This window comes from Tursiops truncatus, chromosome 13 (genome assembly GCF_011762595.2).
Source record: "Tursiops truncatus isolate mTurTru1 chromosome 13, mTurTru1.mat.Y, whole genome shotgun sequence".
NCBI lineage: Eukaryota > Metazoa > Chordata > Mammalia > Artiodactyla > Delphinidae > Tursiops > Tursiops truncatus.
In genome coordinates, this window is record NC_047046.1 from 71,238,896 (window position 1) to 71,253,811 (window position 14,916).

Here is a 14,916-nt window from a genome sequence, read left to right on the forward strand (position 1 = left end):
CTGTTCTCAGACTAGTACAGGCAATTATACAAAACCACAAGATAAATATGCATTCATTCTGGAACAGGAATTTTACTTATTTTAAGAGTTTACAAGCTATCGCCCAAACCTGCCTGCCACCCGTTTCAGTAAATATAATTTCACTGGAATACAGCCACATCGTTCGTTTAAGGATCGCGTATGGCTGCTGTGACACTACAGTGGCAGAACTGAGTTGTAGTAGCCAGCAAAGACCATATATGGTCCACAAAGCCTATCAAATGTATTACGTGGCCCTTTACAGAAAAGGTTTGCTGACCTCTGACTTAAGCAACTAGAGGAGGAAGAGTTAACTCATTTAACTGAAAAGTGATTTAAAACAGTGTAGTGTAATATACTGGAGAAGAACAAATAGAAACTTGTGTGGCTTAAATCCCATCTCCATTTCATAAGCTTAAGAACATTGCTTAGGGCTTCCCTGGTGGCGCAGTGGTTGAGAGTCCGCCTGCCGATGCAGGGGACACGGGTTTGTGCCCCGGTCCGGGAAGATCCCACATGCCGCGGAGCGGCTGGGCCCGTGAGCCATGGCTGCTGAGCCTGCACGTCCGGAGCCTGTGCTCCGCAACGGGAGAGGCCACAACAGTGAGAGGCCCGTGCACCGCAAAAGAATATATATATATTGCTTTATTTTTCTGTGGTGAAGTTTCCTCACTACAAAATAGTGATAGAAATAGGGCCTATTATTGTGAGAAGTAAGGTAATTTATGTAAACTTCTTAGCAAGTAGTATTCAGTAAGTGTTGGTTATATTAAAATAAACTTGGAAATACATTACATCGCGATGAAATTACATGAATTGTGGAGATTTTAAAGATAAACCTTGAGACCTCAGAATGTTTGTAGATCGTCAGGGCTAGGACTCCCACCCCTTAGTTAGGAGAGCTTTGGTGGAAAAGTCTGGCAGCACTGCCGTAGGCCATGTGTAGATTTCCTCTCTAAAGGCAGCCCTTACCTGTGGTGTTGGGCTGAACCTTACTGACGATGGAAATCAGAAACTTTGAGGCAGTTCAGTAGTTAAAATCCTGCTGTGCTCCTAACTGTGTTTTTACTTGGCAACTGCTAGCAATTTAGGAATATACCTGACTTGAATTCTGCTTAATTTAAAAAAAAAAAAGTAACTCCTGATGAAGTGCTTTAAATTGCATTGGGAAAGCAGCCTTCTTGATAAGCAGGTTAGTTAGGTTCCATGAATCCTTAGAGCTATAAGTGTGTGTTTGGTTAAATCAGCAATGCAAATCTTCCCTCTAACAATATTTGCCTTTGGTTTGGCAGACTTGTTATTATCTGTCTCTGATTTTCCAATCCTTTTTGGATGCATTCTTTGTAATAATAACTGCTGGCTCTGTGCAAGATTCTCTTAGGGTCATGTTAGCTAGTTTTTCTTAGGAAGTTTGGGTTGTGTTACTTGGTGGTATCTAATCCACTTTGGTTAATCTGGGCACTTATTTTCTTACTTTGACGTAACGCGACCAAAAAGGCAGTGAAGTATGAGAGGAAGAAAGTGTGGCCAAAGTCTTATCTAAATCTTAAATTAGTAAAAGAATTTTATTATTGAAAATTTTAAGTAAATTCCGTAAAGAACTCATTTTTGAAGCTCCACGTTTTCTAGTGCCTGCTACATAGTAGTTGCACAATAAAATTCATTCATGTTGATCAAACAAAATACCCTGAGTCTTTGGTGTAAAAAATATAGTAAGAAATATAATATGACATGGTAAATGAAAACAAAGTATGCCTCAAATCTATCAAAAATATATTTGTAATTTGGATATAGTTACATTTTAGTATGTCAGTAACCCCTCATCAGCTTGTTGTTGCTGTATAAAGGATAATAGAATGTCTTTTCAGAAATAGCATAGAGAACCTCTTTCTTGTGAGTCATGAATATACCTATATTTCAGTAGTGGACCATGACCAGACCTGCTAGGGGTCAGATAATGAAGGAAAAAACAGAAGTGAAGATTGATTGTTATAGAATGGTAGTAACTGAGGTCTCACTATAGTCCGTTATAGATAGAGCAGGAGGTGGATTCTGGAATGCTAACATGTGCCCTATCACGCAGCCTAATGCTGTAAAAAGCAATGAGCCTGCAGGCTGAGCTCCTCTGGCCTTACAGATTCCTTACTCCACGTGGAAAGAAGGAGGCTACAGGTTATTTCGTCCACTTACTTTACCTTTATCTCCTGAATGTCCTCTGCCCTGCTCCTTTGCTAATTCCATGGTATTGAAAGCAACCCTAAGCTCTGTTCAGATCCGTTTTCACTGGTCTTTAAACCTTAATTTATCCCATCATTGTCCAGCACGGCTTACCTTCATTCTTCAACCAGCAAGACCTCACCGACTGGTCCAGTCATGTTGTTATATACAGGCATCTGCCGAGCATCTAACTAAACTAGTGAGAAAATCAGAAAAACCACAATTACCTTTAAGCGATTATGGAATATGAGGACCACGGCCTCGTTGCTTTCCTGTCAGCCTCCTCTTCGCTTGTTCCCATTCGTCCTCAACTGCAAAGTAACTTTGAGAACTAGACTTATTACATTGTGAGGAGAATCTATTTCGTTCATTAAGGCTCCAGGGCATGGGGTCTACAGCGTGTATAGTTTCGGAGACTTCTATTGGGTTGGCCAAAAAGTTTATTCAGGTTTTTCATAAGATGTTACAGCAAAACCCAAACAAACTTCTTGGCCAACCCAATATTTAAGAAAAAAAAAAAATCAGAGGCCTGCATAAAATGAAACAAAAACAAACTATAAATATATATATATTTCATTAGCTTAGCTTCATGGTAAATCCACCTTTCTGGCGCCTTTAAAAAATGCATTTCCTAACCCTTACTGTACCTACCTTTGTACTTCTCTGGTCTGTGACACCCCCTCTGCCCCACACCTTCTAGTTTCCACCTTGACAGAGCGACTGAAATCATACACTCCAACACACTAGGGTTGTCTCGCCATACCACTAGCAACGGGCCCCCTGCCCCCTTAGTATAGTTTAGTAGAACTGGCTTCCCTCTCTCTCAAATTCTGCCTTCACTTCCATAGCACCACCACCTGACTTTTATTATGTCCTTAGCTAGATTTCTTAATTTCTTGGGGTACCCTAATGTTAATTCTTACCACTCCACTGCCCAGAGTACAGATTTCTTCACTTACCTGTTCTTTTTCCTGACTTTGGCTAAGAATTCATACATTATAATTGACCCCATTTCCTCTGAGCAGGTGAGACAAATCAGGTCAACAGCCTGGGCTGTTGGATGATTTGTTGCAAACACAGTGAAGATTTCAAGAAATGCCCCTTTCCCATTACCTTGGGTTTTAGATTATATTGAAACGTCTGATCTCACTGAATATATAAAGTTACTGTGTACTCATAGGTGAAGCACTCCTGGTAAACAAAAATGCTGAGAATAAGTCACATTAAAATAGTGAATATTGGCTCCTTTTTTATTCATGGTTCTATTGAAATTTATTTCTGACCATCCTCTGAATTCCTTATACCCCTTTTAAGTTATGTGGCCGTCTCAAATTCTTGTATCCATATTTCTGACTCAGATAAATGCAGTTTCTTTGCTGGTATTTGTAATATACCAAATTTAATATTAAATTCTATTAGCAAGTTATTGATTTCCTTTTATTTATTAGGGAAGGCAGTCTTAGAGCAGATCCTGGAGCCAGACTGCCTTGGGTTCAAATCCTTGCTCAGCCCTTATTAGCTTTGAGGCTGAGAGCATTGTACTTAAATTCTCTGTGCTTTAGTTTTTTCATCTATAAAATGGACACAATAACCGTCTTAGCATCATGTTGTAAAGGTTAAAAGAATATATTTATATATAAAGCAAACATCAGCCAATAATAAGTGCTTAAAAATGTTAGCCATCATAATTATTATTTAGTCATTGATTAAATAAGACAAAATCAGTCAGCCCTGAACTGTTTCCTCCTCCTCAGGTATACGTGACTTCGTACCAGCTAGATCCATTACAATTTCTATTTTAGGAATTTTTTTTTTTTGGCCGCTTTTTATTCCAGAACAATTTGATAAATCTTAAAAGTAGAATGAGTAGAATATCAAACCAAGTAATTAGTAAAGTTAAGATTATACTTACTGTTCTGTCCTCAACCATCCAAGTTTAATAATTATTCTTTTGTCTTTCCTGATTTTTCTATAGCATTAATCTATTGTTCTACTGATATATTTTTTAGTAATTTTTTGAAATCATTACAAATATTACTTTTCATGTTACTGCTATATTAGAATCTTTCTGAGTGAAGCTGATTTTTAAATATGGTATTCTCAATTGCCAGTATATTCCAATTTTTGGCCCATCTGTTTGTATATATTTAAAGTCATATATTAAATAACCACCACTGGGTTTTCTTCAAGGATTTTATTACTGTGTAATTTTCCACATCTGTTTTCTTCAGCATCCTTTTTAAGATAGGAAAGATTAGGTCAGTAGTCAGCCATTTTATTATTTTCAGTTTCTCACTTGTTAGGCAGCATAATTTTCTTTGTAGTTTGTCTTGCTTTCAACAGGCATAGCTGTGAATGTTCTCATTCTCTCTTATTTGCATATCATTTATTCTTTATCCTTTCATTACTTATCTCTGTTGAAATTCAGTCTAGTTTATTTATAAATTTACCTCTTTGGATAAATTACAAGCCTTTTTATGCTGCTTAGATGGTTGCCTTTATAACTCAAAGGAAAACGGTAGTTAGGATCTTAAGGATTGTTGTTACCTTATTTGGAGTTGGTTGAAAATTTTTTCATTCTGCTTCATCTCTGGATCTGGCAAGCTGTGGCCAATTCCCAATCCTTCCTTCCTTCCTTCCTTCCTTCCTTCCTCCCTTCCTCCCTTCCTCCCTTCCTCCCTTCCTCCCTTCCTCCCTTCCTCCCTTCCTCTTTCTCAGCATGAAGCTTTGAAGCGTCCTGTAACAATTATTTTCTTACAGGAATTGTTTTGTTTTCGTTGGCAGTAATGACCTACTGATACTTGGCCAGTCGAAATTGAGTAATTTCTGTAATTTCCATGAGAAGTCCAGATATAATGCTTGAATGATTAGCATTTACATGAGAGCAAGGGAAGAGGAAGATACATAGCGGCTGGTGAAGGAGCAAGTCAACCTCTCTTTTTCTCTGGAAAATGAATGAAATTTATTAATTGCTTCTTCAAATTATAAATGTAATACATGCTTATTAAAAAATAACCTCAAGCAATAATAAAATATTTAAAGTGGAGAGTTAAAGTCCACTGAAACCTGTCCCTTAGAGTTAATTCTTGTTTAGCTATATATTGTAAATACTTTGAGTCTTATTTCTGTGATATACAAATAATATTATTCCCTCCCTCCTCCCCAATAATATAATAGTTTTCTGCAACCCGTTTTATTTTTACCTAACAATGTATCATTTCTCCCTGTGAGTCCATATAGCTCATTCAATGATAGCAAGTAGTGCCTACTATTAGTTGCAAACAAAGCAGGTGTGGATCCTGCCCTCAAGGAGCTTCTATTCAGTGAGAGAAGACAAGAAAATATCATGGAGTGAGATGATAATACAAAGGGATGACAGGTACCTACTTCAGGCGTTCAGGGGTGAGCGCATTGAGGGGGTTTCATTTAACCCGAGACTATGTGACCATCTAGAAGAAGAGCGTTATAAGGACAAGGGGCAGTCAGTACAATGACCAAGGTGGGAATAACATTGGAAAGTTCGGGGAACAGAAAACAGACAACCGCATAGTGCATTCAATTTGTGAGCAAGTGGAAGATAGATTTGAGATGGGGTGTGATAAGAAGGCAGGATCTGATCATGAAGGCTAGGGTGGGGATCTCAGATTTTATTTCAGTGTGATGGGTTACCATTAGAGAATTTCAAGTGAGGAAATTATATGATGTTACATGATTTTTTTTTTTTTGCAGTTTGTTTCATAGTTGATTTCTAGTTTCATAGCATCATGATTGGAAATATATGATGTTTTTAACAATTATTTTTTGCTTGCTTTGCTTTTGAAAGGCTTTTGTTCTTTACTTCACAACTTTGGAATCACAAGAGACATAGTACTCTGCAGCCTAAAAAAAAAATCTTAATAGTACATCATAGCTAAACTTCCAGGTCAAACACCATTGATCTAACATGTTCTTTACAAAATGTAAAATACTCTGTCAAACTATTATTCTGTTGATGAACTATCCACATTAAGTCCAGCTCTGTGTTCGTACATACAGAGCTGCAGTGAGCCCCTTTATATACTGCTGCTTTTCTCTCTGTAGGATGGATCCTAAAAACAGGAACTGGTTTGATCTGTTTTTACTTTAAAAGATTAATAGCCGCTGAGCTGGAACTAGGGTTGTTACAGTAGTGGTGGAGAAATGTGACACATCAAGGATATGTTTTGTAAGTAGAGCCAACACGTCTTGATGACGGTTCACATGTAGGGTGCAGGGTGTGGATAGTTCAGGGAAAGGCAGTGGTGAGAGAAAGGAGGAGTTCAAGGGTGACTCATAGATTTGAGTCTTGAGCACCTAAAAGGATTATGGTGCCATTAACGACTGAGAGAAAAGCAGGCGAGGTGTGGGGTGAAGGCCAGGACTTAGGTTCTGGACATATTAAGTTTGAAGGGCCATTTTAATTTGTTCGAATGACTACATAATGTTCTAGTACACAGATGTGGAATTCATTAGCCAGTCCTCTATCAATTAACATTTAAGTCCCCTACCCCCGGTTTCTCACCATCATAAACAGTGCTACATTGAATAGCCTTATTTATATAACTTTCTATGCCTGTCTGATTTTCTTAGGGTAAATTCCTGGATTCACAGTGCTAGGCCCAAAGGTTTGTGCGTTTGATTATCAGAATGCTTTGAAACTACTTTCCCACGGTCCATGCACATTCGTTTTTTCATACTTTCCCTAATATTCCTGTGAATAACCGAATGACTCTTGAACTGCAATTATTCTCATAAAAAAAAAATGAAACTCCACAGTTGGTCTGTTTTGCCTTCTGTATTTTTCATCTTGGACCGTGGACTGTTTATTCATTTATTCATGAGTTATCACTTATTTTATTTATAAAAAAGGAAAATAAAAATAATTTTATGATAACTCTTCTCTGTATCAGATACCGTATTATGTGCAAGGGGTAAAAATAAATAAATATGAACTGTTTCTTATAAAATCCCTCAAGGAATTTATACTCTGATCTGGAAGACAGACATAAACCCAGAGTTGAAATACTGTGATTGTCCTTTCCAGCAGGGCTGTCTAGAGTGCGATGGGAGAACACAGGAGGAACATGCGCACGGGTTTGTTTAGGAGTCTAGGGAGGATGGTCTGAAAGGGCTTTCTAAAGGAGAGGACGTCAGAACTGAGCCATTCACTATGGGAGTTAAGCAGGAAAGGGGAAGGGCAGGGCCACGATTCCAGGCAGAAGGCGCAACACCTGCAAAGCCCAGAAGAAGAAGAAATGTAGTGGAAGCACGCTTATCAAAACCTGAACCTGAGAGGTGTTTTCCCCATTATATGTGAGTGATTCATGTTACAGCAATCTTCAAATTGGCATTACCCTGAGAAATGTACAAATCTTAGGTAAAAAACAGTCATTCCAATAGGTAAGTAGAGACACCTCTTCTCTGTGACTTTTTTTTTTTTTTTTTTTTGGGCCACGCAGCTTGTGGGATCTTAGTTCCCCCACCAGGGATGGAACCCGTGCCCCCTGCAGTGGACGTGCAGAGTCCTAACCACTGCACCACCAGGGAATTCCCTCTGTGACTTAATGAATGCTAACTCAGTAACATAGATTTTGTAACTAAAGTTTACATGGTGTTAGCAAAATGTAAAGAAAGAACTGAATGCTGGCATTTCCCATAAATAATATTTTTAGGAAAATTGGGCTTGGCAAGATATGAAAATGTTTTCAGCGTGGGATTCAAATCATTCTGATGAAAATAAACCAGGTTAATTTTCTCTAACACATTTAATTCTGGCAAGCGCTCTAAGGCTACTGCATATGGAAAGAAAGCTAACAGTCAGGCTCGACAGCAATGTCAGCAAACACACCTATATGAAGAGAAGTTTGGAGAAAAATGTCTTCTCTCTAAAAATAACAAAGATTTTACTTCTACTTAAGAGGAGCAATGGGCCTTAGGGATCTGGGGGACAGTAAGGTTGATGTTTCTTTAAGGCAGAGTTTTGAAGCTTCAGGCACAGTTTTCACTGAGCAGAAGTCCATAACGCTTATACATCAAGGGTACTTATGTGATGATTGCAAAAATTGCAGTGAGAATTGGCTACAGTACTTAGGCCGACATTTTAGGCATTTTCTTCCTGTTCTTTTCAGCAACTGGTTTTATGGCAGGTGCTTCCTATGACATTCGGGAGCAACAACCAGAAATATGGCATCGGGGTGATAATAAGATGAATGGTTGGAGAAGACAATGGTTTCCTGATGCTGTGTTGAAGAATTACCCAACAAGCTTCCCATTTTAAAAGTAAAATGCTATTTAGAGAAGAACCTCTAGGAAGAGAAACAGATATCTGGGACAATGCTTGAAATTAGATCATCATTTATCTTGAAAGTTTAACAATTTTTAAAGAATTATTTTAATGGACTGAGTAGAGGTATATTTTTCTGTTGTCTGTCTGCCCCATCACTTACTGAGTATTTCTTATATCCCTGTTATACTTTGAATGGCAGTATTTAAGATTTTTACATACACCAAGAGAAAAAATTAATTCTTGGTAATATCTATAATTGGAAATACATGAGGTAGAGAGTTCAACTGTTTCCAAACCCAACAGTTATTACAAGCATTTCAACATCCTTGCAAAAGCATTAAGTAGACTGAAATAAATTTTGGCTCTCAAAATTCACATTTTATCTACACTTCTCAACGCCATTCAATTTCCTTCCTAGCCATTCTTTTTCCTGTCAACACATAAAAAATGAAAATACAAGTGTCTATTGATAGATAGATAGGTAGATAGATAGATAGATAGATTCTACATATATTTAGTCCAGAAAATTAAAGAACACTAGGTAGGAGAATCACAGTACATTGAATTCATTCTGGATTTGGTGCCTTTTATTCTTTATATCCACTCTTGATATATAAAGTACTTAAAGTGTGGCATATAGTAGTCATTGAATAAATATGAATCATAAGTACTCTGAAACATATATCATAGGGACATGAGTCTGTAGTTCATGATAGGTTCTAAAGAAATATTGATAATGATTCAAAGGAGCTTGTCAAAATTTGATAGCTCCTATCTCAAATAGAGCTCGTGACGGAGCTTACGTCTAGTCAGGGAGGATACACAGGTAACACAAAAGCCCTCTTATCTGGCACAGGTCAGCCTCAGAAGTTGCTCAGGTAGTCAAAGCTCTTGCTCAAGTGTGGGATCATATAAAATGATATATATCTTAAACACCTCATTTTAAGTTCCATAAAGATAATTTTATTTTCCATCTCTTTTAACGTGAGACCAAGGCCTTTTCTTTCTATAATTGGTCCATTGATGATAGTTCTAGAACATTTTTCTTCCTAAATCACACCAGCTTTGGTTTCTTTAAGTAGATTGAGAAATTAAAGATACTCAGAAAGTAGTCTCGGAGTATAATCCTAGATGTTTATGCTTTTCCCATTCTTTTACAGTTGTCTCACTTTCACCTAATTTCATGAGTGTGTGTATGTCTATGTCTTTCTAAAGCAGTCTCCCCCCTCTTATAATTTTATATGGTGTTTAATTCAACTACCTGTTTACACTGACAAGCAGAATTAGCATAGCTTTCGTTGACTCTGGGTCCCAGAGCTCACCTGGTGAGAGTAGTAGCAAGTGGGCTTGTTAACCGCTGGCATTCCTCACGTGGTGGGTGTCAGGATGTCTCACAGAGGGAGTACAGCGTATCACTTAACCCCAAGAGTCAGCAAAATACAAGTCAGTTAGAGAGATCCTAATACCTTCAATGCATGGTGCCTGGAAATATTTCCATGGCACTATGAAATGCAGAAGGGAATGAGTACTCAAGTGGGCAAGGTATTTACAAAAGAGTAGGGATGACAAAGATGAAACAAATAAGTGCAATCCAGTGTTTCAGTGCTACAGCAGAATGATGTGGCATGCCACAAAGAAAGAAAGGCTGAATCCTGGGGAGGTGGGAGACGAGAACAGGAAAAGATCCACAAAGAAGGTGATATTTGAGCTGAGGCTTTGTGTATGGCGTGGGGGGAGAATAATTTTCCTTTTTCTATTGAAGTATAGTTAATTTACAATGTTGTGTTAGTTTCAAGTGCACAGCAAAGGATTCAGTTATACATATTTGTGTGTGTGTGTGTGTGTGTGTGTGTGTGTGTGTGTGTGTGTATGTATACATTCTTTTTCAGATTCTTTTCCATTATAGGTTATTACAAGATGTGGAGTAGAGTTCCCTGTGCTTTACCGTAGATCCTTGTTTACCTATTTTATATATAGTAGTGTGTATATGTCAATCCCAAACTCCTAATTTATCCCCGCCACACACACACTATCTCCTCTGCTAACCATAAGTTTGTTTTCTATGTCTGTGACTATTTCTGTTTTGTAAATAAGTCCATTTGTGAGCTGAGTCTTGAGTAGGTGTTCCATAGGCACACAAGGAGGAAGAAACCTGTTCAGAGAGAGGATAAAGAGCATAAACAGAAGCACAGAGACATTATTTAGCTTAGAGTGCATTCCGGGGACTGTGAAGTTTTTGCTGTGCTGGGAACCAAGGTTGCAAAGGAGTAGAGAAGTGTGACAGAGGAGGAGAGAGAGAAAGCCTAGTAGTTAGGAGGGGGGAGATCACGGCAAGCCTTGCCTGGATAGATGGCCTCATGGGGTGGAGTCTTGTAGGTCAGGAGTAACAAACTCAAATGCCCACAGAGACCAAGCAGTTAGCATAAATTAATAAAATAAAGGTCAGCGTTCTTGGTTAATCTTTTCTTTACCCATTTTGATAGCACCATCCAAGAAATATTTGTCTTTCTTTATAACACTACCCTCAGTAAAACAACAGTGTAAGCCTTCAGTAGAATGCCAGCCGGTACTGTACTTGAGTGTTAGGGACAGAATCGGGAGGGGCAGGGACCGTGTCAGACTGGAGAGCACGTGCTCCCTGTGAAGGGATCAACCATGTCTCAGGTCCTCTCAGTTGGCGCCATGTGGAACTGTGGGCCTGATCTGATTTTTCAAGATAAGCTGAAAATCTGGGTTTTTATTTAAAAACCTCCCAAGTTTTAAATGCTAGTGACTGGTTTTGCAAGTTTTTAGAGTATGCAAATCAACACTACACTGAATGCGTAGTAGTGTATTCAGAGAAAGCCTTTGAAGAGTTTCGAGCACGGGAGCAACAGGGTCCCATGTTCCATTTGGGAAGAGCCGGAGTCCAGAAGGTGAGAAGAAGACTTGCTCTTGGAGGTTTTGGTGACGGTCCAGGCAACAGTTGATCCGGACTTGAAGGGTGATGTGGGTGGCCGAGTGAAGAAAAGGAGCAGGAAGCGTAACATACGGCAAGTAGCTTATGATAAGCCTTCAAAGGCGGCATTTTATATCTATACACTAACTTAAAATAGAAATTGATGCCATAATGAAACAGGAAAAGCAACATTTTCTGGAGAAAAAATAAGAAAAAAAAAGTATGGGCTAGGTATGAACTGGTAGGGAAGATGGTCATGTAAAAGGAAAGATGTAGTTGAGGCATAGAGAGGGGAGTTTTAAAAATAAAAGAACTATGGAGTTGTTGGAAAGATTTAATCCTTAGGATATTTTATTTACAAAGTACTAGTAGCCACAAAAGAGGCTTTCCATTAAAGAATTTATTATTTCATATAACAGAACATCTAGAGGTGGCTGTTGAAGTGAGCAGCTCGATGGTATCGTGAAGGACCCCAGTGTTTGCCCCTCTTTCTCGCTGTATTCAGTGCATTGGTCTATTAGGCTGGACCACCTCAGGATACAGGATGCTGCCACAGAGCCAGCAACCTATGCAGAGGACACCATCCGGAGGCAGAAAGAAGTTTTTAAAGCAAATAGGCCATCTGAGAAAGCCTGTTCTTATGTCTCGGTCCACCAAAATTGTATCGCATACTCATTTTAAACATGTTGCTGGAAAAGAGAATGGAATTATCATGACTGACTAATTGAAGTTTACTCCTGAGATAGAAGGCTGTCACCTTTCCAGAACACAGGGCGTTGGCCTGACAAAGACAACCAACATTGCCTCCTCAAGGGAATTTGGTAACGTGGCCCTTGGAGTGTTGTAAGATGTGATAAACAGAAAGGTAGGTTGACGGTAGAGGCTTCAGGACAGATCTGGACTTGCGGACCTGCCCTTCCACCTACTATCTTTGAGACTTTGAACAAGTTACTAGCCCTCTTTCCTCTCCTGTAAAAAAAAAAAAAAAAAAATGGGCATAATTTCAGGCCCTCTTAAAGATTAATTGAACCAACATATATATTTAGTTTCATGATTATTACAGTCTCAGTGCTCAGTAAATGGTAGTAGTGGGTTGATTAATAGTCATCTTTAAAATCCAGTTTTGAGTTTCTGAATTTGAAAGAGACTTTTGGTGTAAGAACAGCACTTTTAACGGGAAATATGTTAAAACAAAGTAGACTAATAGTAACATGACTTTAAAAGAATCAGCTTTCCCTTTCATTGGGACAGAAACAGTGAGCTAGAATGGTAAAGTACATGATAAGGCTCAAGAGACCTGGCTGTGTTCCCTTCTCATGTTCTGTCCAAGGCCAAGGGCCCCTTCCCTTCATCACACTAGAGGGAGAGGATTGCCCACGGTTACCTCACACTGTCCCTGTCCCCTCCCAGCCTAATTGGTCTTGTGCTCCAGCTTCAGAATGAGCAGTTAAGCAGACTCACTTGAAGACAGAGTAAATGCTTAGAAATAATTTGCCTTTATTCCTTGAATGTTTAGCTATTTAAGTAATTCTGCTGTTCCCTAAAGTTATTTCTTTTCGTTGTTGTTGTGGTACGCGGGCCTCTCACTGCTGTGGCCTCTCCCGTTGCGGAGCACAGGCTCCGGACGCACAGGCTCAGCGGCCATGGCTCATGGGCCCAGCCGCTCCGCGGCATGTGGGATCTTCCCAGACCGGGGCACAAACCCGAGTTCCCTGCATCAGCAGGCGGACTCTCAACCACTGCGCCACCAGGGAAGCCCCCCTAAAGTTATTTCTTAATCTAGACTATTTATTAATGCAGTGAAAGGCATTGAAAACATAGTTCACTTTCAAACAAATGTCAAGAGTAAGAAGACATCTGTATATTGCCCACCACAGCAACTTAAACGCTTTTTCCTCATATATACTGAGAGTGGGCCTTTGTAGCCATAAGAAAGCCAGCTGCCATAAGCCTGTTGAATTTCTCTGGGTGAACATCCCGGCATATGGCATTGTGATTCTGTTGCTATAATTTATATAAATATGTTGCCAGAGATGAATTAAAACTTATCATTGTAAATCTACAAGGATACAGCTGTAACTCACACGGATTTATTACCTGTAGACATGTATATCAGGCCTCTGGAATTACAGCCTCTACTGTAGACAGAGGTTAAAGAAGAAGGTAACAACTTACATGCCATTATACATTTACAGCAGTTTGTCATTCATCGGTAGTGGTGTGAATACCAAATACAGCAGGTGGACCATCTTTCACCCAACGAAGTCTAATTGGCCAATTTCTGCAAAAATGCTGAACAAAAGATCACCAAATGAGGAGTCAGAAAATTTAGTCTTAGACGCAATTACTAAATTTGTTACTTAAATACTCTGAACCTAAGTTTACTAGGTATAAGACTGTTTCTCAAAAACCTGTTATTCTACCCCAATAACACTTTGCATGGTTTTTGTTATTTTCATTCATTCATTTAGTCAATAAACATTTATTGAGTGCCTACTATATATCAGGCGCACATCATTTTTTTAAGCTGAAAGAAGTAATTTAGTCCAGCATCCTTATTTTTGCAAAACAGCAAAGTGGGTCCAGAAAGATGAGGTGCTTTACGGAGGATAGGAAAGGGATTTTGAAAACTGCAAAATCCGTACACGAGGAAGTAATTATTAATTGTAATGCTAAGCTAGTATCCTTTGTAGGATAATGTATATGTGTTTAGTTCTCCATGGATGTTTTCATCTCTCTAGGAGTTCCTTTTATATAAATTCACTGGGCATTGTCATTTAGCATTGTTCTTTCCAAACCAGGTGACACATCAGAATCACGTAGGAAATTTCAAAATAGATTCCTCTTACCTCAGACCTTCTGAATTAGAATAGAATCTCTGAGGCAGGGACCCAGATATCTACATTTTTATTAGGTGCTCCTAGGTAATTCGAAGGCAGACTGGAGTTGAGAAACTCGGGGTTTACCAAACAAAATAACAGGTTATGTGAGGAGCAAACAATGTTTGGATTATTGTAAACTAACATTTTAAGTCCCCATGGTTTAGAAAATCAAATAATTTTAATATCAGGAAAAATAGCTTGCATTAGAGCTAGAATCACATAGACTGAAACGGAGCCTTGGGATGAGTGGAACTTGATTGGGGGGAGGGGTGTTACCATTGAGAAAGCGATGCAGCCACATGAAGGGAAGGTTTAGAGGGGAAAGCCCATCATAATCCGCACCCCCTGCAAAGATCTTACATTTATATACTACTTATTCACATGTATAACTATTTGTAAGTATTTGTAATCATAATCTATACATCCCTAGATTTGCTTTGAAATGTTACATAAAACCATAAAATTTTAGTTTATGAGGTTTTAGTTACTCCTTTCTATACCTAGATTTTCATACTGCATTTGAGAATTACCCTAGTATGTTATACCAACCCACCCTG

The 14,916-nt window shown here is 38.8% G+C and overlaps 1 protein-coding gene across 8 annotated transcripts in view; it reads left to right on the top strand.

Annotated features, from left to right (window-relative positions):
* WDR7 (WD repeat domain 7) overlaps positions 1-14,916 on the top strand; it is a 388,174-nt gene that overhangs the window by 302,724 nt on the left and 70,534 nt on the right. The window contains exon 27 of one of the 8 annotated variants that reach the window (XM_073790769.1): positions 5,020-5,243. The exons of the other annotated variants lie outside the window; for them this stretch is intronic. Within the exon in view, the coding sequence (XP_073646870.1) occupies positions 5,020-5,022 (3 nt within the window). The 3' untranslated portion in view covers positions 5,023-5,243. Of the gene's footprint in view, positions 1-5,019; positions 5,244-14,916 lie in introns of those variants that run through there. 8 annotated transcript variants of the gene reach the window in all.